Raw genomic sequence first — 26555 nt, 5'->3', positions numbered from 1 at the left:
AGCGTACGGAATTGAGAGCTTCTCCCCTCCACCGAATAACTTTCAAACAGGTAAAACAAGCAGTATACACTCGAAGCCCAGCAGTACACGTATAAATGTAATTTGTCTGTGCTAGGGAGCCCCCAAATATAGTTCGTGAAGCGAAAGACGCAGTTAAATTTAAACTTAAGTGAACATAGTCATCATCTCCATGTTAAAGTTAAGTTTAGTCTACCTTACCAAACACAGTGATGTATGTAAATGAAATGGATGATTGTGGTATGAAGCTACCAAGGCAGATATTTTGCACATATGTGCCTACGATTATTGTCACATGAAAATAGTATTGAAAAGTATACTCTCGAATGTAGCACTCTTGAAGGTGGGAGACTCAAAGGAATAGAGTGTAGAAATTATTATACAAGAAATAGTTATTGGTATTTTATTAATTAAGCCCCCCACAAGCGAAAGTGGTCCCATGCAGGACTCTATTGTGTGTGTGTGTGTGTGTATGTGTGTGCTGACTCCACTTTATGGTCATAAAGACTAATCGGGACCGCGTCCATCCGAACCACTAGGCAAATCAAATAAATTAGAGGTGTTAAAATTCTGGCCATTGCAAAAACGTAATTTATCACTGAATGACATATTACATTCTTGCAGCTTTATCTAGAATTTATCGCGATTAGTCAAGAAACTGGCCGACAAGAGACGTAAAACTATGAGTTAACTCAGTTAATACTTGATTCAGCAATAAATCAATAGACGAAAGCACAGAACATAACACAAGATCTTTAAAAAAACGATTATGTAAAATGAGCATGACATAGCCATCATAAGCACTTGATAACACGCATCATTGTATATGTATCACAAATGAAAAAGCGTAACATAATAAATTAAATGAAGTTCGTCAATAAAATTCCCATGGGACAGCAAGCTCCTGTGGTCTAATTCAGTCTCTACATTAAAAAAAACGCATGAATTCCAAGTTTTTTGAAATTCCGATTACGCTGGTACTAAAATGGAGTTTTACTGCTTGGTGGCAAGTAACATGTTCATTGTTCTCCCGCTCAACACTTCTTGGAATTACAATAAATATTTAAAATGCATATCGATTGTCCGTGGAGTGTTTTTTTCCTTCCATGCAACGAGGTAGCTGCTAGTCTTACAAGATTTCAACAGCTGCGGATCATGTAAAAATAAACTTACTGAACATGGTTGCACCGACATTTTAAGATGCATGTGGTATGCTTTCTGTGTTTTTCTGTCGTAGTCCAGGTAAGTGCAGGTTGCTATGGTGCGATGCAATTCTTATACGTTAACAATGGGTTTATGAATATTATTGTTATCAAAATACCATGAAGACAATTGAATACGTTTTGCTATGTTAGATTTAAATTTTATGTGCTCGGCTTGTAAAAAAAAACTTCCTTGCGGAATTTTTGACTCGGCATGAAGTTTGCAGATTAAAAACTTTGCTATTTATATCAAAAACTTCTAACTTCTATTCACAAGTATGGATTTAGTAACATGGGAGGAGCCAAGCAGCATATGTTTCTATGCAAGAAACACAGACTGTGTACGACATGGCTCGTACCAAGTCTCGACGTTAAAATACACTCCTGATTCTTCTGAACAACAGCTCATAGGAATCATCAATGTAATTACCTCGTAATGTAAACTAGTGTTTTCAAATCGTTTTAAGTATGGTGATTCCTCAAGAAAGAAACGACAGGTAAATAAAACTCAGTTCATCTGCACGTAATTATTGCTATAGTTTTCATCAACACAACATAAAACAATCACAGTAATAAAAAGTAATTTATCCTAACCCTGATGATAAATTTAGTTATGTGGAACAACGATGTAAAATAACAAAAAACACAAATTACATTGAAACATTTATATTTACTTGTGGTTTCAGCCCAAATCCCATGGTATTTTAACAGAATGGCTTTGCAAATCAATGAGAACGAAAAGTGAATGTCCATGGAATTTTGAATGCTTGCTAATTTTATTTAATTTCATTTGTAATTATACTAATGCTAATGGTAATGAAAACACATCTTCGAATGCAAATATATACCTCTTACATAAACGTTTGCTGCTGCAAACTCCAAACAGTTTAAAAATGCTTCTTCCAGTTTCAAGTAAGTTTGGAAATTCCTCTTTTACTTACCCGATTTGGTGAGATGGAAAATGGACTGTTTTTTTTTTTTTTTTTTTTAAGTGAAATATATTGCTGATCCAAGCCAAAATATAAGGATTATACGAGTGTGTTTGTGTGAGTGTTCATAACCATAAATGCAAGGAGAGACTAAAAGTATGTACAGGTTTTAAAACTTTATTATTTTCTAGGCCTTGTCTATATTTCTTAATATAAAACCTGGACTTTTTTCAAAGTTCTTTCAGTTTTGTGTGATTCAGTCCATTCTACACCATTTTTATCACTTTCTAAAGTACCTGCAGCTAACGCTCAGATTTCATTATAAATATCTTCTGACACATCCATAAATGTACTGAACTTGTTGACGTAGAATTGTAATATAAATAACTTCAAAGAAAGCACTGAGGGCTATCAAACCACACAATCTTGTAGGAAATATTTTTTTTGTAATTGGTAGATGTTCCATTGTAAAATTCAATGGCTTTGGTACAATTCGCAACTGTGTGACTTTTCATTTTCCTTCTCTCACAAATTCTCAATTAACCGGTAAAAAATAAAATCTAAAATTTAATAATAAAATCCGTTTCAGTGTTGTTCAACCGTCTGTACGTTTATTCACAAAAATGAAATTATTTTTTGCCTACAGGTTCAAACTCTAGCTGACGAATTCGAAGCTGATACACTTTTCCACAGTGAAAATACAAGAAATCCTGAAGATCGTGATCTCCGCGGTAAGTTACGTGTACGTATAGAAATGTATTTCTCATTCTTAACATAATTATAAGTGATATATATATATATATATATATATATATATATATATATATATCTGTCCTATTGGAATATAAATAATTTTGTGTATGCCGATTATGATTTGGCAGTTCATTCGTGCTTAGTTAGAGAAGATATTGGTTGAGTCATCTAGGGCATCTTTCTTATCAAAGTGGTCAGACGTGACAAACCATTTAAAATGTAATAGTAAGAGAGAAATGGAATCTTTCATTGCCATCTAAAGTCTAATCAAAGAAGTCGCCCTCAATCAATAAATGATTAGCTGAGTTTTAACGATGTCACATGTTCCACAGAGGAAAACAGGAAATTAATTTCTATAAAGTCACAAGCATAAAGAATGCTATCAAAGAGCCAATGTTACAAATATTTAGAAAACTATATTTTAAAGAAAGAAAATAATGTGCAAATTCATTACACATTAGTGGACACAGTTAAAGAAAGGTTTCATTTCTTTTTTCTTGCTTTTCTGCTAGAAAAGGTCAAAAACTGAAATTCTTGACTAACCACCACTGCTCTTTTCACATGATATCCTTACAAGAACTGGAAAGATAAACAGGACATGTGGCCAAATGAAGTCCGACTTTCTTGAACATTGTCCACTACCTTAATTCATACCATCCATTTAACCCTGAAATTTTGAATTATTTTCCTTACCATTGCAACAATGGTCTGCAAAGCACTAGGTAACTTATCTACACTATTCCCACGAAAACATAGACATATTCGCATCTTTTTTCGAGCGTTCTTTCAATTACTTACAAGCCTTTAAAGTGACCAGTCGTCCTTAGGCGGCACTCAGTACCGCGCGCGGGAACGTTTCCTATCTTAAATCATAGCACTACAGCCAGGAATTTTGCGGATATAGGAAGAATGAAACGATGGTACGTTGTTCGGAATGCAAATTAATTGTATGCAGAAATAATCACAAAACCCATACAAAATGTCAGAGTTGTGAAAATAACGATATTGAAAAATGACAATATTAGGCTCATTTTATTTGCGTTTGTATATCTCTTTTTCACGTATATCTCGTAAAAGTAGAAGAAACATATTGAGATTTGAAAATTTTAATATTTTGTAATTATCTTCGAGTTGTGTTTTACTCATTTGATTCCTTTTTCTGCGTTTCAGGAAGATTTTGACTAAGAATTTTAGAACAAATAGTTCCTTTCTAAGCCCATATAAGTTGTATGATTTCAATTCCTTTTGAAAAATATGTTGAAAATTTTGTAATGGTGAGTCCATTTTTTAGTTCCTTCATTATATGGCAAAATTTGAATTACCTTTGAATAATATTTTGGTGCATTTGCTTCAAGAGTCTAAGCGTGCACTTCTATGTGATATTTTCTCTTTTTTTTTTAGATTATATAGTTTTAGTTTTAGTTTAGCAAATAAAAATGTCCGAAATGGACTGTTTTCGGCGCGGGACATTTGTGCTACTATGTGGGCGCGGATGACGGAGGGTTAAAGAGCGATCAACACACTAAAAATTATGATATTTGATTCTACAATGCTGGACCTTCACCAAATCGGTCTGAGTGGGTGGCATTTACCGCCTACGTGGAATAAAGTCGATGAAAACACTGTTCGACTTGTGCATCGAGTCCTTTCTCAACTTATTTAGCTCTTCTCAACTATTTTTTATGGTATGTTTGCTCCTTTTTTCAGAAAATACAGCCAAAAATGACACAATAAAATATTGTTATTCGAAGTGTCCAAGGGTTTTGCGGGTGGCAAAGGATCGCGTAGGGACACGCAATGCCTGGAGCCAAGACGGGCGCATTTTCGTATCTCACGGAGGTCGTCGCTACCTTATATCTTCCCCCGAGGATCTTGACGTTCTCCCTTGAGATGGGGTGTAACGCGAACTGAGTACGAAGTGTAATGAAGAGCATATGTGACTTTTGTCGTTATGATACGCTGTGTATGAATAATTGTGTGTGTGATGTGTTCAAATCATGTGTGTTTAGTGTGAGTTTTTTGTCCGGGTTCTTGTTTATGTTATCGTTTTTTAATGTGAGTGTGTGTGTGTCATTCCCTGATGCTTTCCTCCATGCTATTCTGCTTGACAGGGTAAGTAATAATTCTAAATTTAATTTTGGTATGCTAATGTTTCTTCTCCCATCTTGTTTCTGTTCGTTAAACCTCAATTCTAAAAATGGCTAATCTGGCAACAACGCATCTCGGTGACAGTGGACGAAATTCTGAAGAGGGTCGTCGCTCTGCTAATTGCCCTGGCACTCCGCCCCCCGCGGTCAGCACAGCCGAAATTCTCGGAAATGAGCTGAAGACTTGTCCGAACTCACTGTTGGTGTCACACGTGAATGCACAGAGCATCGAAGCGCACCTCGATAGCTTCAAAGCTATTTTCTCCCCCCTGAATCTCCACTGCATTCTTGTATCGGAGACATGGCTTAATCCCCTCACACCCTCCAGCATGGTCTCCTTGCGAGGCTACAACGTCTTCCGAAACGACAGGTTGGGGAAACGAGGTGGCGGGGTGATGGCACTGATAAGGGAAGATATTACCGCGGTGGTTGTGGCTAAATCTGACGGTAATTACGCACGAATGACAGAATATCTTTTCCTTGAACTTACCACCAACAAACAGAAGCTACTGCTAGCTGTTGCGTACCGCCCACCTGGAACGTGCTTTGTAAATTGTGAGGAGGAACTGGCTAAACTCATTCCCATGTACTCGCATGTATTATTACTGGGCGATCTGAACTTTCATTTAGAAACTGACAAACCCGAAGTAAATAAATTCCGCGCTGCTACCTCTTCTTACAATCTAAATATTTTGAAGCTCGATCCTACCTTCCACACGGCTACATCGCATTCTTGGCTAGATGTCATCTTAACAGGAGACTGCTCTCGAATCACCAAACATGGACAAACGAGCGCCTGCGGTCTCTCGTTCCACGATCTTATTTACGTTGCTTACTCGCTCAATGTTCCGAAATCCAAGCCAAACATAATTGAATACCGCGATTTAAAGAAAATTAACCCCGCTTCACTAAACGAAGATGCTACAAGAACCCCATGGAATTCAATAAACAGCTTCACTGATATTAACGATAAGCTTAATGAATTAAATAGTCTAATCTTACACCTTTTCGACAAACATGCTCCACTCAAGAAAAAACGCGTCACGCGGCCTGCTTCCCCCTGGATGACCGACAGCATTCTCGCACTTATGGCGGAGCGCGATTCGGCTCACCGCAGGTTTAAATCTGACAAGCGCCTCAAATCTCCAAATACTTTAAACAGTTTTAATAACTACCGCGTGTTGAGAAATCGATGTAATCAGGCCGTGCGCAACGCAAAGAGAAGGCTCTCTTACGAATTATTAAATATGCAAGGCAACCCCCGAATGTTGTGGAATAACTTAAGAAATCTAGGGCTAGGAGAGAAACGTAACGTAGATCCTACTCGTGTTTCGTCCCTTGATGAATTAAATACACATTTCTCTCTCTCTAATTCAATGAACAACGATGCTAAAAATGTTACTATTAGAGCTATAGCAAACCACAAAACAGAAATGATAGAGTTCAATTTTAACCCAGTCTATGAGTTCCAAGTTGCAACTGCAATCGGTCGGATCAAATCTGGTTCTGAAGGAGCCGACAACCTCCCATTGCGACTAATAAAGCTGATTTTACCTCATGTATTGCCATATATCACTGACATTTTTAATCTTTCTCTGCGCTCTGGTATTTTTCCAGATAAGTGGAAAATAGCACACGTTCTTCCTCTCGCCAAGACTGACCCCGCCACTTCCATTGACAATTTCCGACCTATCAGTATTCTTCCCGCGCTATCGAAAGCATTAGAATACATTGCTCACGACCAAATCAGCCGACATACAAATGAAGTTCTGGCTCCGTTTCAGTCGGGATTTAGACCTAATCACAGCACTAGCACCACCATGACTCACATAACCGACGACGTCAGACAAGCTATGGACTGCAGACAGGCGACAGTTTTAGTTTTATTGGACTACACGAAAGCTTTCCAGTCACTCGACCATGATATTCTCATTTCCAAGCTAAAATCATTTTTTAATTTCACCACCTCTGCAACCGACTGGGTCAAATCCTACTTAACTGGACGTAAACAAAGGGTGGTTTATGATGGCAAGTGCTCGGCGCTATCTGAGATTACTTGTGGCGTTCCGCAAGGAAGTGTACTCGGCCCTTTATTATTTTCTTTATACATTAATGACCTACCAAATATCTTGAAACACTGCCGTTATCACCTGTATGCCGATGACCTCCAGTTGTACTATTCTGCACCCCCAGTAATGTTAAACGATGGTATTTCCAAGGTTAATGAAGATATAGAGAGGATTGTTAACTGGTCGCTAGACAATGGCATGCATATTAACCCTAATAAAACACAAGCAATTCTGATTGCTTCCGATAAACTGAAACGTTACGTAGATCTTAACATTCTGCCTTCCATTCTTGTAGATTCGACTCACATTCCATTTAACCAAACTGTTAAAGATCTGGGAATTGTATTAGACGGAAATTTATCATGGTCACATCACACAAGTTCGGCGTGTAGAAAAGCTTTCGCATCTCTGTATTCTATAAGACGCATGGGCAAGTTCCTCCCCACCTCTATCAAGGCCAAACTATGTCAGTCCCTAGTTTTATGCCATTTAGATTATTGTGACGTAGCGTATTCCGGCTTAACAGGTGAGTCAGCTAGACGTCTGCAGAGTGTTCAAAATGCCTGCGTACGATACATTTTTAATTTAAAATATTGGGACCACTTATCACCTTATTTTCTCAAATTGGGGTGGCTACGTATGCAAGAAAGACGAACGCTGCACACTCTGATTTTACTTTACAAAGTTCTCAACCTCAAGTCACCTTCCTATCTCCTCTCTCGCTTCCAATTTCTTCACGAATTTCACGATCGCGACACCAGATCACGCAGCTCCTCAGTTCTCTCTATCCCCGTCCACAGATCAAACTTCTTCTCCAACTCTTTCTCCGTATCGGCTGTAAGACTATGGAATCAGCTGCCAGAAAGCATTAGAGCAGTAAGCTCCGTCGGTTCCTTTAGCAGACGTGTTCGCCACTCTCTTCAGAGTAGTCGTTAGATCTTCCCCTGTCAAGCAGACTAAAAAGCATGTGCAAGTGAACGAATTCTTAAAATACCTTGCAGTTACTTAAATACAATTTTAAATTTTGCATTCTTTCATTCCATATTTAGTTTTTTGTGTATTATATATTTTGTATTTTGTGTGTTATATTCAGGGCTTTAAGACTTGTGTGTATGAGTATAATGTGTGTGTGTGGACCTATGTGAAATGACTTAGTGTACTTTGTGTATAATATAATAATGTATAATTTTAAATGTATGGTTGAGTGGAAGAAAAGGCTTTGTACGGCCTTAACTCCGCCATTTAAAACAAGGCATTAATAAATAAATAAGTATCGCATATAAAAGTTATGAAGGATCCGGTTTATTGTGCGATTATGTTAGAAAAACAGTGTGTCCATAAATTATTCACCTCATAACAGATCAAAATATCATTACTGTAAAAAGATTCTCGGAAATAAGAGTCATGGAATTATATTCATTGGCTCAAAGAATTTTATTGAACATAGTTCTCATATTAATAAATCTCTATTTGGGAACCCTGAGCAGCTTCGACAACATCAAGTCTATTGACTCCACGTGTTGCGGATCATATCCACGGTAAGTGATGCCGTAGCCTCCTCGATCTTGGACATCAATTCCAGTCAGTAACTTTTTTGCTGCAGACGATGTCCTTCACGTAGCCCCCTACAACGACGCTGAACAGTTACAGGAGATTTGGTTTCCCACAACAATTCACACATTGCCTTTCCTGCACCGTAGCTATTTTCACTGTTTTACTGCAATGCATGATGGTACCGAGTGTTGTCAAGCACATGGAAGCAATGTTTTGAGATGTTCTTCACTTTAATACTGACGCACTCCACTTTACTTGCATAGAAAGTTGTTTTTTTCTTTTATGGACAACATATATAAGGTGAATAATATCTGGACACGATGTAGTATTACAGTCTGGAGAAACCGTATACGGAGCTAGGTAATGCATATAGAATAAGACTGCTGTAACGAACAAAATCAACAATGGGAAATTCCAAACAATTGTACAGTACTAAGGTAACATATCCCATATCAAGCCGAAAGCTTTAGCCAGTTTGGTGGATATCCATCATAATACACTCTACAATAAGTCATTATCTTATATTATTTCTTACCTTACAGGAGCGTTGAATTGGAGATTAAAGAGAGATACGTTAACTAACAGAAGTTTAAACGGTGCAAAGAAGAGAACCGGTTTCCAAACGGCGCCTATTCAATCACAAGCCAGAGCTACAGGAATCAACGCTGGGAAGAGAGCCAGCAGAGCAGACAGAACCGCAAGCAACGCTGCAAAGAAAGTCAACGATACAAACAGTACTGAAAGAAACGCTACAAAGAGAGTCGACGGTACAATCAGTACAGAAAGTAGCGCATCATACAGGAAGAACAGGACAAAGGGAACTAGAAGCAGCGCTCCAAGTTCTAGAGGTGAGGTCATAGCAAGAAGCGGAATAGTAACACCTGATGATCTTCACAGTAGAATCAGGCGATATTACGGCATCCCTCCACCAGGGTACTTAGCTGGTTGGGGATCGGGACAAGGCGGGGCACCAGGGGCGGGTCTCTACGCAGGTTGGGGAGCTGGTGCTGGTGGTGCCCCGGGTGCAGGAGCCTTCGCTGGACTTGGTGCGGGCGTCGGTGGGGGATTGGGAGCCGGATCGGGAGCTGGCCTGGGTGCCGGAGTGGGTGGTGCGCCGTTCGCGGGATATGGAGCAGGCGCGGGTGCTGGAATGGGTGGTGCCCCGGGTGCAGGTGCCGGTGCGGGCTTTGGTGCTGGCGCAGGAGGTGCGGTTGGTGCTGGAGTTGGGGCAGGAGCGGGCGCGGGAATGGGAGCGAACGCTTATGGCGCTGGAGCTGGTGCTGGTGCTGGCGCGGGTGGTGCAATGGATCCTGCGACAAGTGCTTTCCTCGGCAGACTTTTTGCTAGCATGTATGGTGTTCCAAGGCCCATGACTGCCTTTGTTCCTTCTGTGCGACCAGCCTCGAAAATCAACAGACCAGCATTGCTATCTTCGGTGTTCGGCGGACTTGCAAGACTGCCAAAGTCCAAGATGTCTACATCGAGAATAGGTGCGCCTCTAATAAGTAAGTCCTTCCTAGAAATATTATTGAAGCGAGTGTGACTTCTATGAAATGTCTTTATTTTTAGTAGATAATTTTACTAGGTGTATTTCAGGCTAGCAAACATTTTGACGCAGTTTACTGTTATTAAAAATTGAGAGTGTGCTATAAATATCTCACTCTGAAGCAACTGCCCTTTAAATGCCGTGGTGAAAATGATTCACTCTTAGGAATAATTCGCACCGAAGCGACAAGCGAAAGGCGACACGTGTCGCTTAAGATTTCACCAATCGAACGCAGGGTTGTGCAGCCTCTCATGCCGCTAAGGTGTGAAATGTTGCTGCTGATTGATTTGTTCCTTAGCGGCATGTGTCGCTTGTCGCTTCGTCTGAAATCTCCAATATACTATCTCCATTTCTTAAATTAATATTTACTTCGATACAACACAAACACATGTCGAACTTGTTATTTTGCGCTTAAGAAACAAAAATTAAGTACATTGTGGTGTTAAAACTAAGAAGCTCCATGTAATGTTAATAAGGAATTGATGCTTTGTTGCATAATTTTCCACGAAATGCGGTGTTTTAGCAATTTCTCTAGTTTGTATTGAGTAATGCAAATATATTTCTTGGATAAATATTCAAAATATTTAACCAGGAAACTTTTAAAAAAGGGTTCCTGTGTAAAACATGGAAAGTGACATTTTGGTCGTTTCTGAGTTTCATTAAGCAAAACCGTTATTAGAAGCTATACTGTAAATAAATCGTTTTCGTGTTGTGTTTACCAATTTCACAAGGCTTCACTGAGTTCAATGCAAATTGTATGACATGGCAATTTCACTCGAAAATAGGATGCCACATTTTACTTTGTAACTCAAAAATAACCAAAATGTCACTTACCATGTTTTACGCCTGAGCCCGTATCTAATGTTGAATCTGATACTTCAACACTAAAATACATTCAATTTTCTTCTTTTCAGCTCAACCTGACGACAACATAGCTCCACAATTTCCAGTAAGACCTCTCGCCCCTGTAGTAGGATTCAACGCTGGCGATCGCGACTACAACATACCTCCCCCATTTCTGGTTCCATCACCTGCCTTCCCCCCACCAACCCCTTACGTTGGTGGATCCGGTGTGGCGGGGATGTTGGGGAATATGTTCGGTGGGAGTTCCCTGGGGAATTTGTTCCAGGGGATATTTGGTTCCCCAGCCACCGGTGGGGGGTTACTTGGAGGGGTCCTAGGGGAACCGGCCAGGCAGTCGTTGTTTGGGAATTTCCCTGCACCGGGACAAGAGCCAGTGTACTTCGACGCTCCACAACGAAATGATAGCAACATGAAATATCTAGAAGGTGCTGGTTCATTGATGTAAGTTGGACAGGTGAGCAACTCAATTTTTTGTGGTTTTTTTTAGTCCACTTTATGCACCACTAATCGAGTCTGGAACTACAGTTTACATTGGAATCTGTGCACGTGCCTCCACCGGCTATCGAACCCGAGTTGATTAGAAGGCGACGACGTTACCACTACGCCATCGGGGTGGCCCAAAAGACAGATTGATTGATTGAGATTAAAAGTGTGGTTGAGTTAGCACTTAGGCTATTTGCGGACGTCACATTGCACAAGGAACATCCCCTTAACGTAGCTAAAGTCAATACCAGTCTCCCAGGAGTAAAACCTCCATACCTAATTAAAAGCTGATTCTGTAAAGAGGCACTCGATACATAAGTGGATAACAGAGGACAACACACAGCCCAGCCATACAGTGAATTATACTTTCGGTCATATTGTGTCTCCATCACATTCCGGCCGCCATTATCAGCCAGGGTAGCCAGCAAGTAATAATTTATTAGAGGCTGGATGAACACCAGAGCCGCCCTATGCGAGACATTCCTGTAAAAATTCCCACCATAAATCACACACCCCGGAAATCGAACCCAGATCCCCCGCGTTGTAGTCAGACTGCAGACTGGTCTTGATTTTGTAAAATATATTGTAAAGAAACCCGAGGTCAAGAGATAGAACTTATTTTCATGATTTATTAAATGCTCTAAAAAAAAATAGGATAAACGATATTTAAGGGAGAATCAACGATCCATAATTGGAAGAATGATTTGTTCCTGTTTCTAAGATTAAAATACAGTCACTTTATTGTCGAGGAAAAATAAATATAAGTAATTGACCGAACAATGTTGTACATATTATTAGATGTTTAGCATATAATATGATGCAAAAGTAAATATCATTACTATGCGAGAATAATTTGGTCTCTTAAAATTTCATTAAAATTACGAGTACTTTTGTTAACTTCGTAAAACCTCAGTTAGGTCTCAATTTTTGTTGATGAACTTAGGTAGCTATGGGGATGAAATAATTGGAAAATTTTTGCGAGTCACAGGAAGAAAGTAGAATATGTGGATTATTCCTACCACATATAATAAAATACTTTCTCGACAAGCGGCGAGCAATTTTCCCGAGTAGTCACGTACAGTGCTGTCTGTATAAAAAGTTGAAAGGACTGAGGATAAAATTTAGCACAGAAATATACAAAATATTGATGCCTTTAGACCAGCATCTTGAAAAATGGCGGCTATCTATCTGAATTAAGTTTTCAATGAGTGTCTCAGAATTGTCAATGCGTAACTTGCACTCTGCACTATATTGAACAGTTTTGTGACCTTGATAACTGACGGAAATTTAGATATTTTGATTTGGAAATTTAATAGATGATAGATACCTGTAGGTACACCTTGGGTTGTAAAATTAAGGGAAATCGGCCAACACGTTTCAGGATAGTAGACATAGAGTCAGTCTATTTCCCGTATGTTTCAAATCTTGTTGTTGTTTTCAAACTTATCCAATATGAAATATTTTTTACGAAATGAGTGTAAATGCTGTAATGTATTGATTCCTAGCATCTCAATTAATTATTAGCACAGCAACAATTAAAATCTTTACAATTACTCAGCTGTACCTATAATTCATTTTTGTCCCTTCACAGGTTGAAGAAACAAGTTGAAGAATGAAGCCTCATTATTTTTGTAAAGTGTCATTTGCCAGTACTGAAACTTCATGTTATATGTATATTCCTGTTCATGATTATCAAATGCTATAAGTTTTATAGATAACGAAGATTTTGCTTTCCGAAGATCTTGAAGATGATTTGTGTGTGTGAGAGACAACGTTTTCTCGTGTGTGTGTGTGTGTTTTAAGTTCGTGTATTAGAGTGAATGTAAAATTAATGAAACAATGCTGTAAGATTTTGAAAACCGTGTTTCTTGTCGCCCTTACACTTAAGTTATGTGACAGCTAGTTAGACATCATCGTGTGCTAAACAGCAATTTAAAATGTACTTTCCACAGGAGAAATTATAGATTCTATGTTTCGTTAACATATTATGTTCCTTTATTTATATGTTTATGCAGATTGTAATTGGATAATATATGATGCAAATATATATTCCTGCTTCATACTGTTGCTTTTACATCTATTATTAGTGATACAAATGTGAACTTTATGTGTTTCGATCACAGAAAGAGGTATTTTTTCAGTTGATAATACCATTCGTGGCGAAGAATGCTGAGTTTAGGAATGTGATACAAAATTTTAAATTTAATGTACTATCTTGCATAATATTTACTGATGTACAGTTCTAAACAAACTGAAATACACTTAGATCTTATCTACCTTACGATCTTGACGAGGTATGAATATTGTAAGCAAGATGATGTCCAGTGTTTTAAGTTTTCTTCAATGTTCGATCTGAAATAAATGGAGATGTAAAAACCTTACTGTTCTCACACATTATAAGATTTTAGGTACAATAATTTATCTTGTAATAAGAGAGAGAAGACAATTAAAACAATGGAAACAAATCTGCATTATTTCAGGTACATTTATTGAAAAAAATCCATTCTCAAAGTAATCCTTCTATGTGGGTGTACATAATTCCAGATTTATTAAGTTCCATCATAAATTTGATGTGTCAGTGGTACAAATATTATCTTCCTTCCTTAAACTTATGTATCCTATTAACGACACAAAACTGTCAAGTATATACAGTATAAAACTATTATCCTCTAACACAGAATAATATGATACATTCCCAAAGAAATCTATACGAACCTGTAGTATAGAAATTTTGTTGCATAAGTCAAAATAGTTTTGTACTCAGAACAAAGATTACATTTTTCGCATTGCTCCATAATGACAATGATAATATTATAAATACTCACGTTATGGTTCACATCCAACATTTGTTTCATTTAATTGTTATTCTACGGCTCTAGCTATTATACATGCTTGTGTTATCTAACAAGATTACTAGGAACATCTGATCGCTTTTCAGAGGAACAGCAAATGTGAATACACCACAAATAATTTCAGTGAAATACTAAAATACATTTTCACTGATCACCCAATATTCGATCCACCGGAACTATAGATGTTTTATAATTGTTGGGTGACAACTCTAATAAATAGTTATTATCATAAATAATGAGCAGTTATAGATTTAGTCCAAAAATATTGTGTGGAGAACATATTTTAAATGTGTTTCAAACTAGTTAGAATAACCAACAATTTTCAGTGCTTCAGATTTGTAATAAATCTTTATGGTAAGTATTTTATTTATGTTACATAACGTGCATGGATGCGTGTGATGACAAAATCTGTGCACACGTACATGGTACAACTTTCCTTCATGTCAAGTGTTATAAGATTTTTTGCACTATATAAAGTGTAAAATCATGATGTAACTAAACAAAAAATAATTTAGTAAACCGGCTATGTTCTTAAAATTTTAAAAAAATGTTGTAATGATTTCCACATATGTGTATTATATAGAAATAATTTCGAATAAAAAGTTCACTTGTTGCTTTCCTGTCTTGTCTAACTTATATTATTAATTGTAATTAACATTAAAACTTAATAGCAAAGAACATGTAATTTTTGTTTTGTAATTTGGATAAAATTTAGTGGTAAGAATAAACAAACAAAGCAACATCTGGTGGTTGTTTTATCAACTTTTACTGAAAACAAATACTTTCGTTAACATAATAATATTGACGTAGATTTATTTGTTTGTGGAAACGAATGCAGATGGACATTGTTTATTGTATCTCGTGTAACATTGTTTTCCAAGTTGCCGAATGAAACATCGCTCCATTGTATTAGACTTTCGAAATCTGAAATAGAAATAAGGAGTTTAAAATAAATTCCACACATCACATGCCACTTGATAAACTTACTATTTTTGATCAATTACACACACACGTTAATTATGTACAATTTGTTTAGATTAAGCATTCATATTGAGTTTCCTCCATAGTAAAAAAAATACGCTACTGTGCAATTTTCACTAATCTAAAGTCGATCTTCGTTAAGTAGTGATTAGCATAGGGCTATCCGGCGACAGTGATCCAGGGTTCGAATCCCGGCCTGAGGATGGGTGTTCTCTGTGTGTCCCTTCATCAATTTCATCATATCATCACTCATCCTTGTCGTCACGATTAACCAAAAGTTGTCAAAAAGCAAAGCTAAATAACAAAAACCAAAACATTCATCCAAGATGTTCAATTTTGTCTTAAACATCAGTACAATCTGCTGATCTAATATCTATTCGGACTTTTGAGTACGCTGTAGAATTTATGGTGAAAGCAGGCATAAAATTTAACGTTCATTTTTTACAATGAAACAAAAGAGGGAGCTATAAAAATGGCAACACGGGGGCATTCAGGCTAGGGATGGCCAAACGGATCCGGATCCGGATCCAAAATTCCAAATTCCGGATCCGGGTATGAAAGTTTCGGATCTGGATCCGGATCCGAAAGTTCCTGATCTGGATCCGGATCCGAGAGTTCCGGATCCGAGAGTTTCGTATCTCAATCCCATTATAATATTACCACACCTTAGAAGGTATTATGATCTTCGATTACAAAGAGATTTTTCTTTAGTTAGCCCTACAAGAATTTTTTTCAAGTGTTGTTCCTAAAATAATTTGCTACGCATCGGCTAACACACTCGTGCACAAATGGTCAGAGGTGATTTTGTAAATGCCATTGAAACGAATATGTGTTCATTAGAATGTATTGGAAATGAAAACACACATAAATGTGAGACATTCCATTCCAGGATGAAACCTTTAACACATATAACAAGATAGAAATGTTATACAAAAATTATACAATTGTTCTACAGTTACAGTTTTACAAATTAAAATAAAACATTATAATATATGCAGTGTTATATATTTACAAAGTGTAAGACTAACAAGGGAGGTTATCTAAGTGTCCCCCTCCGATTTGGCAGTATAGTGGGGCCCAAGGGAAGAAATACGTGTTTTTTTGTTTCAGCTAAAAAACGGTTTTAGGGGGCAAAACCCCCTCAAATGTCAAGATGAGGACAAATTGAAGTGAGGATCTGACCCCTGTGTCCCTCCAATTTCCATAAAACGTGGCAGGTGTATAGTGGGGGCCCAATGGAAGAAATACGTGTTCTTTTTTGTTTCAGCAAAAAACGGTTTTAGGGGGCAAAACCCCCTCAAATGTCAAGATGAGGACGAATTGAAGTGAGGATGGGACCCCTGTGTCCCCCTCCGATTTCCATGATACTTGGCAGGTGTGTGTATAAACGGGCCCAAATGAAGAAATACGTGTTTTTTTTTTGTTTCGGCTAAAATACTGTTTTAGGGGGCAACCCCCCTCAAATGTTAATATGAGGACAAATTTAAGTGGGCATTTACGTGTTTCTTTTGTTTCAGCAAAAAAAAGGTTTTACAGGGCGAAACCCACTCACTCAATTGTCAAGATGAGGACAAATTGAAGTAAGGATCTGACCCCTGTGTCCCCCTCCGATTTTTGGCAGGTGTATAGAGGGGCCCAAAGGAAGAAATAAGTGGTTTTTTTTGTTTCGGGTATAAAACATTGTTTCGGCTAAAAAAAACTGTTTTAGGGGGGCAAAACCCGCCTCAAATGTCAAGATGAGGACAAATTGACGTGGGGATCATCTGACCCCTGTGTCCCCCTCCGATTTCCATGGAATTTGACAGGTGTATAGAGAGGCCCTGTGCCCCCTGTTTCTTCCTATGCCATATTTACGTGGTTTCGGGGTCAGATCCCCACTTCAATTTCTCCTCATCTTGACATTTGAAGGAAGGGGCCTCTATACACCTGCCAAGTTTCATGGAAATCGGATGGGGAGACTTAGACCTCCCTTCTAAGTGTATTAATTAATTACAAATCGCGCACGCGCGCACATACACTATATATATGTGTGTATGTATATTATATATATATATATATATATATATATATATATATATATATATATATGTATATTAGCAGGTAACAATGTGTTATAAGCACATTCTTACTTTCCAAAGAAGCGCATGTGGGATGGCAAAACGTATCCGGATCCGAAAATTCCGGATCCGAAAAATTTTAGGATCCGGAACCAACCGGATCCGGATCTGGCCATCCCTAATTCAGGCACCATCGAAGAGGAATATTTTCGTCTTCTGTGACTGCAAGAGGTGTAAACAAATGACTGTCCACTCTAGTTCGCGAATTAGCTGCGATTTTTCTAAGTTTGGTACTACGTTACTATGACATTACATAGGACGAATGTAAAACGAGAGAAAAATTATTGCATGTGTTTCTTGAGTTTTGATTCTCATTTTACTACATGGTTGAAAAGTCTATGTGGGACCTCGCGACTTTTCCAGAGTTGAATTATCCTGCCAACCATGCAATCTCAAAATGTCGGAATGTACAGTTACTGACAAAAAAAAATAGGACACCTAGATCATGTAATGCTCGCTTCCCTGGAAGACATTATGTGTGTTGCCTCTACTGCGGTGACAGAAGTTGCCATTGAAAATTTGTTATTCAAATCCATTTACGATTATACTGTACATTACTTTCACGAATCAGCCGTAGAGTTAGGCAACACGCATAACGCCTTGCAGGGAAGCGAGTATTATGCTTAACGCACACCGAGACGCCGGAAACGCGCCACTCCAAACCACCGAGTGGAAAATTGCATGAATCTTTCCGACGGTTGTCTGCCCATGCGCTGCGCCGCCGAGCGGAACATTTTCCATGCTCGTCTGCAGCGGGGCCGAGCATGACGCTTGCCGGAGCTAAACGAATAGATGCGGAATTACACGAGAGGTCATTTGGAGGCGCATCCAAGGGAAAATTTCCACCCTAGAAACCTGCATGTGTCTGGCACGGAAATTGCGCGCGTTTCGCTGTACAGTATTGATTTCAATAGAAGCAGAAAACAGAAATTATGTTGCCGCGTTTCGGTGGGCTATATGCTTTACAGAATCTAGGTGTCGCATTTTTGGCTCTACGTGATGCAAACCCCTTTACGGAAATTTTATACATTAAAATGGTTCCGTCAGAACTCGTGTGGTGTCGTACAGTTTCTTACCTGTTTCGACAACGGCCTGTAGATCATTTCCTCATCGAGGAGTGGCGGGGTGGGTTTCTCGTAAGTCCTCGCTCGGTCCCGTCTGTTCTTGACAGTTATGACACCCGCGATTAGAGCTCCAACAATCACGGCTCCTACCAGGAACCCGACGAACAGCGACGTGAACCCGTAAGACTCCTCCACCTCCTCCTGCCCTCCAGCAGATTTTACCTCGAACCTCAAGGACAACGGCTCCGCGCATGAGTCAACCAGCTCCATGCCGGTGAAATGCTCTGGTTCCGAGCAGAGTGGGTAGTCTATGGACAGGGTGCGCTCGGTGGTCAATCCGCGAAGCTGCCGGAGGGACGTGCAGTTGTCGCACGCCCACGGGTTGCCGCTCAGGTCCACGATTCCAAGCTGACCGAGGGAGGAAAGGACGGTCACGTCAACGGACCTCAATCTGTTCCCCTCTAGGGTGATCTGCCACAGTGATGGCAACCCCAGGAACATGCCTTCGGGAAGAGACTCGACATTGCAGTATCCAAGATCAATGGTTTCCAAACTTGCAGACACCAGAAAGGGCGTACCCTGTGGAAGCACCAATAAAGGATTGTGCTGTAGAAACAATGACGTCAGCTTCTTGTTACTCTTGAAGATATCCGGTGCAACCTCCTGTAGCTTATTATACGACAAGTCTAGCATAACCAGTTCGGCCAATCCTTCGAACGCAGTCGGTTCAATCGTTTTCAAGCCATTCTCTGACAAATCAAGGTCGTCCAACTTCACGAAATCGACAGACTTGTCCTCTAAACTAGTTATATTATTCCCCATCAGTTTTAGAACTTGCACTTCTTTATCTATGTCATCTGGTATGTGCGTTAGCCCTTTATATTCGCAATCACAAGTTTGTTTCTGCATGTTCGGATAGCACTCGCAATTATCGTTCGATGATACCAAGGTGTTGGCACACAGTGTCATTATTATGCTGGCAAGGAATAGTAACCTGACTTGTCTGCCCATTTTGATAATTCTGTTGAGAAACCTGAAATTTGAATAGAAGTACATGTATTACAATATTGAACTAGTTAAAGTTTACCTAAACAAACACTGAGGATAAAGCTTAGAGGCTATTTATAATAAGGAAAGTCTTCGCTAGACTTCAAGCTACCTAAAGTTAAGTTTCAATGTGCACTATATTGAAATGTGTCGTTATATTTAACTAAAATTCAAATCTGGATCGATACGTTACCACCGACTCTAAGGGTTAAAAGATCAAGGCACGGTTGTCCCTGTACATTGAAACATGCCGCGAAGGCATATGGTGGGATGTGGAGATAGAGCCACACACATTCTAGATCTGGGCCATACGTAGAGATGATTTGTCCCAGGTAACCACTAGTAGAGGAAACGAACGGGAAAAAATGGCCTAACCCGGAAATTATTGCAACACAAAAGTTTATTGTGCCAAATTGTATAGTGAATAATATATTAAATATTTGCAATCCAAATGTTTGGGGAAAATCCGCCATCTTGGAAAATAGCGGCAAAAATTCAACTTAAAAATTAAAATAAATTAATATCTCGAAAACGGTACATTGTACACAAAAAGTGAAGGTAACCAAACTGAAATAACAGAAAATTTGCTAAATTATAGTTTTCGTTTGATAGAGCTACCATAAATCTTAATTGAATTATAAAATTCAAATATTTTCCTTAATTTTTAGAATTAGCGTAAAAGTTGATTTCTGACACAAAAAACAACAAATATGTAAGAAACTATGGAATTTACGTCCTAAAGTCACTGAACCAAATTCATAGCTTATGATTTCCTCCAGAGATTGGTTTTCGTTTCATGCCTTTAGAGTCAGGGGTTGAGGAGATATGCCGTTTAGTGCAGAGTCATGTGTTTCCCTAAATTCACGTGTTCCATTTCCTATGATATTGGTTGATAGATTGATTGATTTGCTTTACTTCACTTCACTTCACCTTTGTGCCACTCTTATCTAATTTGCGAAGATGGGAGTGAGTGATATTTGATGAAATTGATGAATTGACACTCACAAACAACCATGCCCAAGCCGGAATTCGAATCAGAGACCCTTGGCGTCGTAGCGCGATTATGATATTGAGGAGAACGTAATACATTGTTTTATGCAGTGTTTCGTTCACGAGGCGTTTGTTACTTACATGTTGCTTTTGTTGTTTAAGAATGTATGCACACAGTGGCGGCGATTACGTGTCTTAAGTGAGTAGGGGGGAGGGCAGGATAGCTTACTTTCTACTGACTCCAATTAGAGAGAAGCGTATTGAAAATGGAATTCGTGCAGATGATTTTGAGTCAAATCCACTGGTAGACAAGGCTTAGCATTAAGATACCATAGTGCGGAGTCAAGAAATGTGTATACTAATGTATTGCAGCCACATACATAGCAGCATTGTCCTGTTATCTTTCAGAATTGAACCAAATGTAGATAAAGATTGTTCAGCACTTCAGAGCTTGAACTTACATTAGAGTATACTTCTGAATTGAGGAGGCCAACGATTTATTTAACGTATCTCAGAAATGTGCTAATTTCCAATGCACTATGCTACTTCAAGATCAAGTAGCGTGAAGAGTGCTGCACAAACTATGAAATAACCCCTTGTGCCTCTGGCTATGGCTTTTTCGGATTCATTTGATTCGTTTTAGTTTATTAGGTCGTTTTCCTGCCATTTTTGGCTAATCACAAAGATAATTGATTGATTGAGTTGGTGTTGCAAGTCCTTTTTATGCACAGTAAGCCTAACGGGGACTGGATCTACAGTTTAAAGTGGGATCCGAACCACTGTGCAATGTGCCTCCACCAGGTATAGAATCCGGTATCCCTCGATTACAAGCCGACAACGCTACCACTGCGCCAATCACGAAGATAAGGATGAATGAATGGACAATCTCAAACATATATGGACGACACAACACGAGTCCTTCTGTGGCTGGTCCTGCGGTTAATAAACAAAAGGTGATCATCCAGGGAAACCAGCGATTTCTTTACATCCAGATATGCATTCAATCCACATTGCACTGTATTTGTGAGCAATCAAAGTGGTAAATCCCACAAACATCATCACATTTGATCAACAAATATTTCTGAAAGCACTCTGTATCGTACCCAATGAGAACTCGGATAGTCCTCTGAAGTAGCCCATACTAAGGCTGGGTGGTCATCATGTATAGATGAGTTTCCTGAGATGTTGTGTTTATCTATTGGCAGATTCAGGTCTTCAACAAATCCTTGAGATCATTTACGGAGGTAATACTGTTAAACCTGTGATCACAGGAAAAGCGCCTCACTTCCAAGCAGTTCATCTTAGACTGCATTTTGAAGACTAGCGAAGGTCTGGGGTCTGGATACACAGTCAATATAATCCTCTGTGGGGCTCGACGTGTCGTCCATATTGCCCCTTCATCCATATCACCATATTATCATCAGTCCTCGACTTCGCAATTAGCCAAAAGTGGGAGAAAAGAGACGTATTATAAACTAAAACGAATCAAATGAATCCGAAAAAGCCATAGCCAGAGGCACAAGAGGTCATTTCATAGTTTGTGCAGCACTCTTCACGCTACTTGATCTTGAAGTAGCATAGTGCATTGGAAATTAGCACATTTCCGAGATACGTTCAATAAATCGCTGGCCTGCTCAATTCAGAAGTAGACTCTTATGTAAGTTCAAGGTCTGAAGTGCTGAAAAATCTCTATCTACATTTGGTTCAAATCTGAAAGATAACAGGACAATGCTGCTATGTATGTGGCTGCAATACATTAGTATACACATTTCTTGACTCCGCACTATGGTCTCTTAATGCTAAGCCTTGTCTACCAGTGGATTTGACCCAAAATCATCTGCACGAATTCCATTTTTAATACGCTTCTCTCTCATTGGAGTCAGTAGAAACTAAGCTATTCTGCCCTCCCTCCTACTCACTTAAGACACCTAATCGCCGCCACTGTGTGCATACATTCTTAAACAACAAAAGCAACACGTAAGTAACAAATGCCACGTGAACGAAACACTGCATAAAACAATGTATTAAGTTCTCCTCAATATCATAATCGCGCTACGACGCCAAGGGTCTCTGATTCGAATCCCGGCTTGGGTATGGTTGTTTGTGAGTGTCCATTCATCAATTTCATCATATCATCACTCACTCCCATCTTCGAAAATTAGCCAAAAGTGGCACAAAAGTGAAGTGGAGTGAAGTAAAGCAAATCAATCAATTCATCAATCAACCAATATCATAGGAAATGGAACACGTAAATTTAGGGAAACACATGACTCTGCATTACACTACATATCTCCTCAACCCCCGACTCTAAAGGCATGAAACTTTAACCAATCTGTAGAGGAAATCATAAGCTATGAATTTGGTTCAGTGACTTTAGGACGTAAATTAAACAGTTTCTCTCATATTTTTTTTTTTTGTGTCAGAAATCAACTTTTACGCTAATTCTAAAAATTAAGGAAAATATTTGAATCTTTATAATTCAATTAATATTTATGGTAGCTCTATCAAACAAAAACTATAATTTAGCAAATTTTCTGTTCTTTCATTTTGGTTATCTTCACTTTTTGTGTACAATGCACCGTTTTCAAGATATTGATTTATTTTAATTTTTAAGTTGAATTTTGCCGTCATTTTCCAAGATGGCGGATTTTCCCCAAACATTTGGATGGCGGATTTTTAATATATTATTCACTATACCATTCCGCACAATCTGGCACAAAAAAACCTTTGTGTTGCAATTATTTCCGGGTTAAACCGTATATTTCCTCTACTACACTTACAAGAGGCTAGGTGAAACCCAAAGCCACTCCATGCAGGGACAATGCTGGAAAAATCAACCACCGTGTGAATTAAACTTCTGCCTCCCACTTGTCAGCCAGACGCCCTGCCGACTGGAGCGTACAAGCTCTCATGTATGTATGTTTGTACGTGTGTGTGTGTGTGTATGTGTGTGTGTGTGTTTTATAGTAAATTATATGTGTATACACACACACACACACACACACACACACATATGTAATATGCAGGGTGATTCAAAAGTCACTTAACACACCACATAAAATGTAAAGGACTTATGCTGTGTAAAAAAACCATTAAAGACCTTGGAGAAACCATATTTGTGTGTGTCAAGCGGATGTCCGCCAAATTGTTGGCCGCCATATTGAATTCAACTAAAAAAAATAATGGGAAGGGTGTGATGTGATATATCAAAACAGGCTAAAATATCATAAGATATGCTGTGTTTAAGGTGTGTGTGTGTGTGTGTGTGTTTGTATAGTACAGTTTTCTAAGCAATTTTACAACACGTTCTCCACCCTATTCCCTACTTTCGGCGTCCATAACACCCATGAATTAAAATCCGAAAATTGATAACGTTAATAAATAACCAGATTATAAGATATTTTTCACTTCGATTTTCTTTGTGCTAGAACGTACCGAGGATGATTGATTTTATGCTTTTATCAGCACCATTTTGTGTGACACATGTTTGTTCTCGTTATCGCAACTAGATACCATGGTATTTAAAAAAGAAAAAAAACTTGATATGAACCTGCATAACATGTTCCCCGAAACACTTATGGCTCTCTCTTTCTGCTAATATTTGACGATGAATCATTCTAGATTTTTTTAGGTTCGTCGAAGGATGTTTCACAATTTTTATGACACGTGTAAAACAAGTGAAGATACCTTGCTGCTGCGAGAGCGCAGGGGGATCCATTTAAGAGTTAAGCTTTAGCTGCATGTAACTTATTATATTGATACAGCCTTTCGTTATTATGTTCATATTTTGTCAATTATCAATTTATTAATTACTCTTAGTGTATTGTCATAAGCTTGAAGTAAATAAAGCATATGGGAGAAATCTATGTACATGGAAATATTAGTGCTTCATCTAAAAAATGTACTGTTGTTATTGTTGTCATTCTTTGCTGTAAGCTGGAGTTAACATGAAACTATGGTAACCAATGTAAGGTGAATTATAATTAATTATAAGTCGAAATTAAGAATAACTGCAATATCATGTGTAACTATCAATGAAACACTGAAGTTTGGATGTGTTTTATCTACTGGTAAGATTAAAATATAATAAATAGAATAAAATAAATAAAATCTAGAGTAAGAGTAATCCAAATATATTAAAGAAGAAAACAAACATACTAGTCTAAGCGATTAGGAGGGCGTTGGATGGCAGTTGACCCCAACCTTTTGCCCCCGCACTAGTATGGCCTCTTTAATGATAAGCCTTGCCTACCAAGATAAATTAAACTGTCTTTGCCCCCACCCCAGTTTTTCCACCCAATCGCCACTACTGAATATAAGCGTGTCTAAACTTCCCTGTGGCCTGGTAGAAAACGGTTACCTTGTAATGAAAGGGTCTTAGGTTGGACCCCGGTGAAGACACAATGAACAGTTGTTCAGATTTCACTTCAAACTGTAGGTCCAGTCGCGATTAGCCTAAGTTAGCTTAAGGAGTAGAAACAAATTTAAAGCAAGACATGTATTAGTATCTGTTTCTGTGAAAATGTTTATAAGTTGCCAGAATCATCACAGTGCATCTAAATTATGAAAGCATATTGGACCACCATAACTAACACTCAATGAATTCAAAGTTACTGGGGAAAATAAATCTCATAATGAGGGAACTGTTCACTAAATCACTTGATAAACAACACATTTCTATTTTTACCATACCTTAACTTCTATCATTGCTATGATACCCCAAATTTGTAGGTACGCCAGATTTCCCGCAAGGTGTCACCTTTGCTAGAAAATGTATAACAACTCGTACCGTCACGGACACTTCTGGGTTGTAAGGATTCCAAATTAAAAATAATGGGACTGTTACGAGCCATGAGTGTCCGTGACTGCACGTTATAACATTGTACGAAATTTGAAAATTTGAAATTAAGGAAATTCCCCAAACCCGGGAAGCCTGCTAAATCTATTCTAAAAGTCTAAATCTGAACATGAAACGCTACAAATTTTTTTCTATGCAATGTACTTACCTTGAGTTACACTCCAACCACAACTTTTCACAGGTCTGTGTTCGGATAAGGCGACTCTTCTTATCTCCAACTGCCACACAGTGCAATCAATCGACAACGTTTATCTGAACTAGATACAGATAATATCTCCACCCAAAGTTCATTTGATGTCGCACCAGAAAGGTGCATATCATATACGTAGCAGGAAGTACTACGTATATGATCGGCCTACACATATCCGGTAGTAATGAGAAAAATTTGGGAAATTTTCCACATGTATTTCAGTATATTGTCTTCCGAAAAATAAAACACTATCAGCTTCTCCTTCATTCCGTTTCAAGCTGATAGTATTTACTAATACTTAGCCTTAGCTACCGTCTCGAAAACAACTCAATGTGGTGGTAAGTAACGCAGGTTAATTTACATCGGTTTCTTATGGCCATGCGTGGTTTTAATAGTTTGATACTATATATATATATAATTTGCATAATATCTTATTGCTTCAAGGAAAACTACAATTTTCCCCTCATCGGAATTTTTGTGTGGTATTTAAATGCGACTGAACCCCTTCTAAAATACCCCTGGCTGGCCCTTGGCCAGAATTTTATTTCGGGGAAGGAGGCTTATTTTATCCCTTATCAGCAGCCGCCATCCGAAGGCGAAAAGTGGAGGGTAGAAGCCCTGAAGATGAATTTCTCAGTATATACAACTTATTATGCAAGATGTTTAATCCTGCTGCTAAGGAAGTAAAATTAAATAGGCTACCACTATTACCATTTTCAACGAAACATTTGTAGGATTTCGGGGAGGCTTCAGCCCTCCGACCCTCCTGGCTACATGCCTTACCTCAGCTCCATTTGGCTTCCAACTCGTTTGTTATTTTGGAGCCGTTACTGTCCGCATTATGCGGTGAACATATTTGATTTCACACAAATGTTGTAAAAAACGCATTGT

The 26555-nt window shown here is 38.5% G+C and overlaps 2 protein-coding genes across 3 annotated transcripts; one reads left to right on the top strand and one right to left on the bottom strand.

Moving 5' to 3' along the window:
- Positions 1-1108: 1108 nt before the first annotated feature.
- LOC145991194 (uncharacterized) lies at positions 1109-15033 on the top strand. Of its 2 annotated transcripts, none has more exons than XM_083127084.1 (5): positions 1109-1260; positions 2796-2880; positions 9215-10162; positions 11133-11536; positions 13157-15033. In XM_083127084.1, the coding sequence occupies exons 1-4, from the start codon at positions 1219-1221 to the stop codon at positions 11525-11527; spliced, it is 1470 nt and encodes a 489-aa protein (XP_082983210.1). In that variant the 5' UTR covers positions 1109-1218; the 3' UTR covers positions 11528-11536; positions 13157-15033. The 2 variants fall into 2 exon arrangements, with proteins under 2 accessions (XP_082983210.1, XP_082983209.1); XM_083127083.1 differs by having other exon boundaries at positions 9215-10177.
- A 133-nt stretch (positions 15034-15166) lies between these two features.
- Positions 15167-25687, bottom strand: LOC145991195 (uncharacterized). Its single transcript, XM_083127085.1, has 3 exons — positions 25623-25687; positions 18592-19612; positions 15167-15341 (listed from the first exon to the last, which is right to left on the bottom strand). Exons 2-3 carry the CDS (start codon positions 19588-19590, stop codon positions 15327-15329), a joined length of 1014 nt encoding a protein of 337 aa, XP_082983211.1. The 5' UTR covers positions 19591-19612; positions 25623-25687; the 3' UTR covers positions 15167-15326.
- Positions 25688-26555: the final 868 nt, after the last annotated feature.

This window comes from Lepisma saccharinum, chromosome 8, assembly GCF_977018435.1.
Source record: "Lepisma saccharinum chromosome 8, izLepSacc3.1, whole genome shotgun sequence".
NCBI classification, from domain to species: Eukaryota; Metazoa; Arthropoda; class Insecta; order Zygentoma; family Lepismatidae; genus Lepisma; species Lepisma saccharinum.
This window is presented reverse-complemented; position numbering and strand designations above follow the sequence as displayed.

Coding starts and splice junctions, on each gene's coding strand:
- LOC145991194 (XM_083127083.1), top strand. CDS start 1,219: ATGCATGTGGTATGCTTTCTGTGTTTTTCTGTCGTAGTCCAG. Junction 2,881..9,214: donor TGAAGATCGTGATCTCCGCG/GTAAGTTACGTG, acceptor CTTACCTTACAG/GAGCGTTGAATTGGAGATTA. Junction 10,178..11,132: donor AATAGGTGCGCCTCTAATAA/GTAAGTCCTTCC, acceptor TCTTCTTTTCAG/CTCAACCTGACGACAACATA.
- LOC145991195 (XM_083127085.1), bottom strand. CDS start 19,590: ATGGGCAGACAAGTCAGGTTACTATTCCTTGCCAGCATAATAATGACA.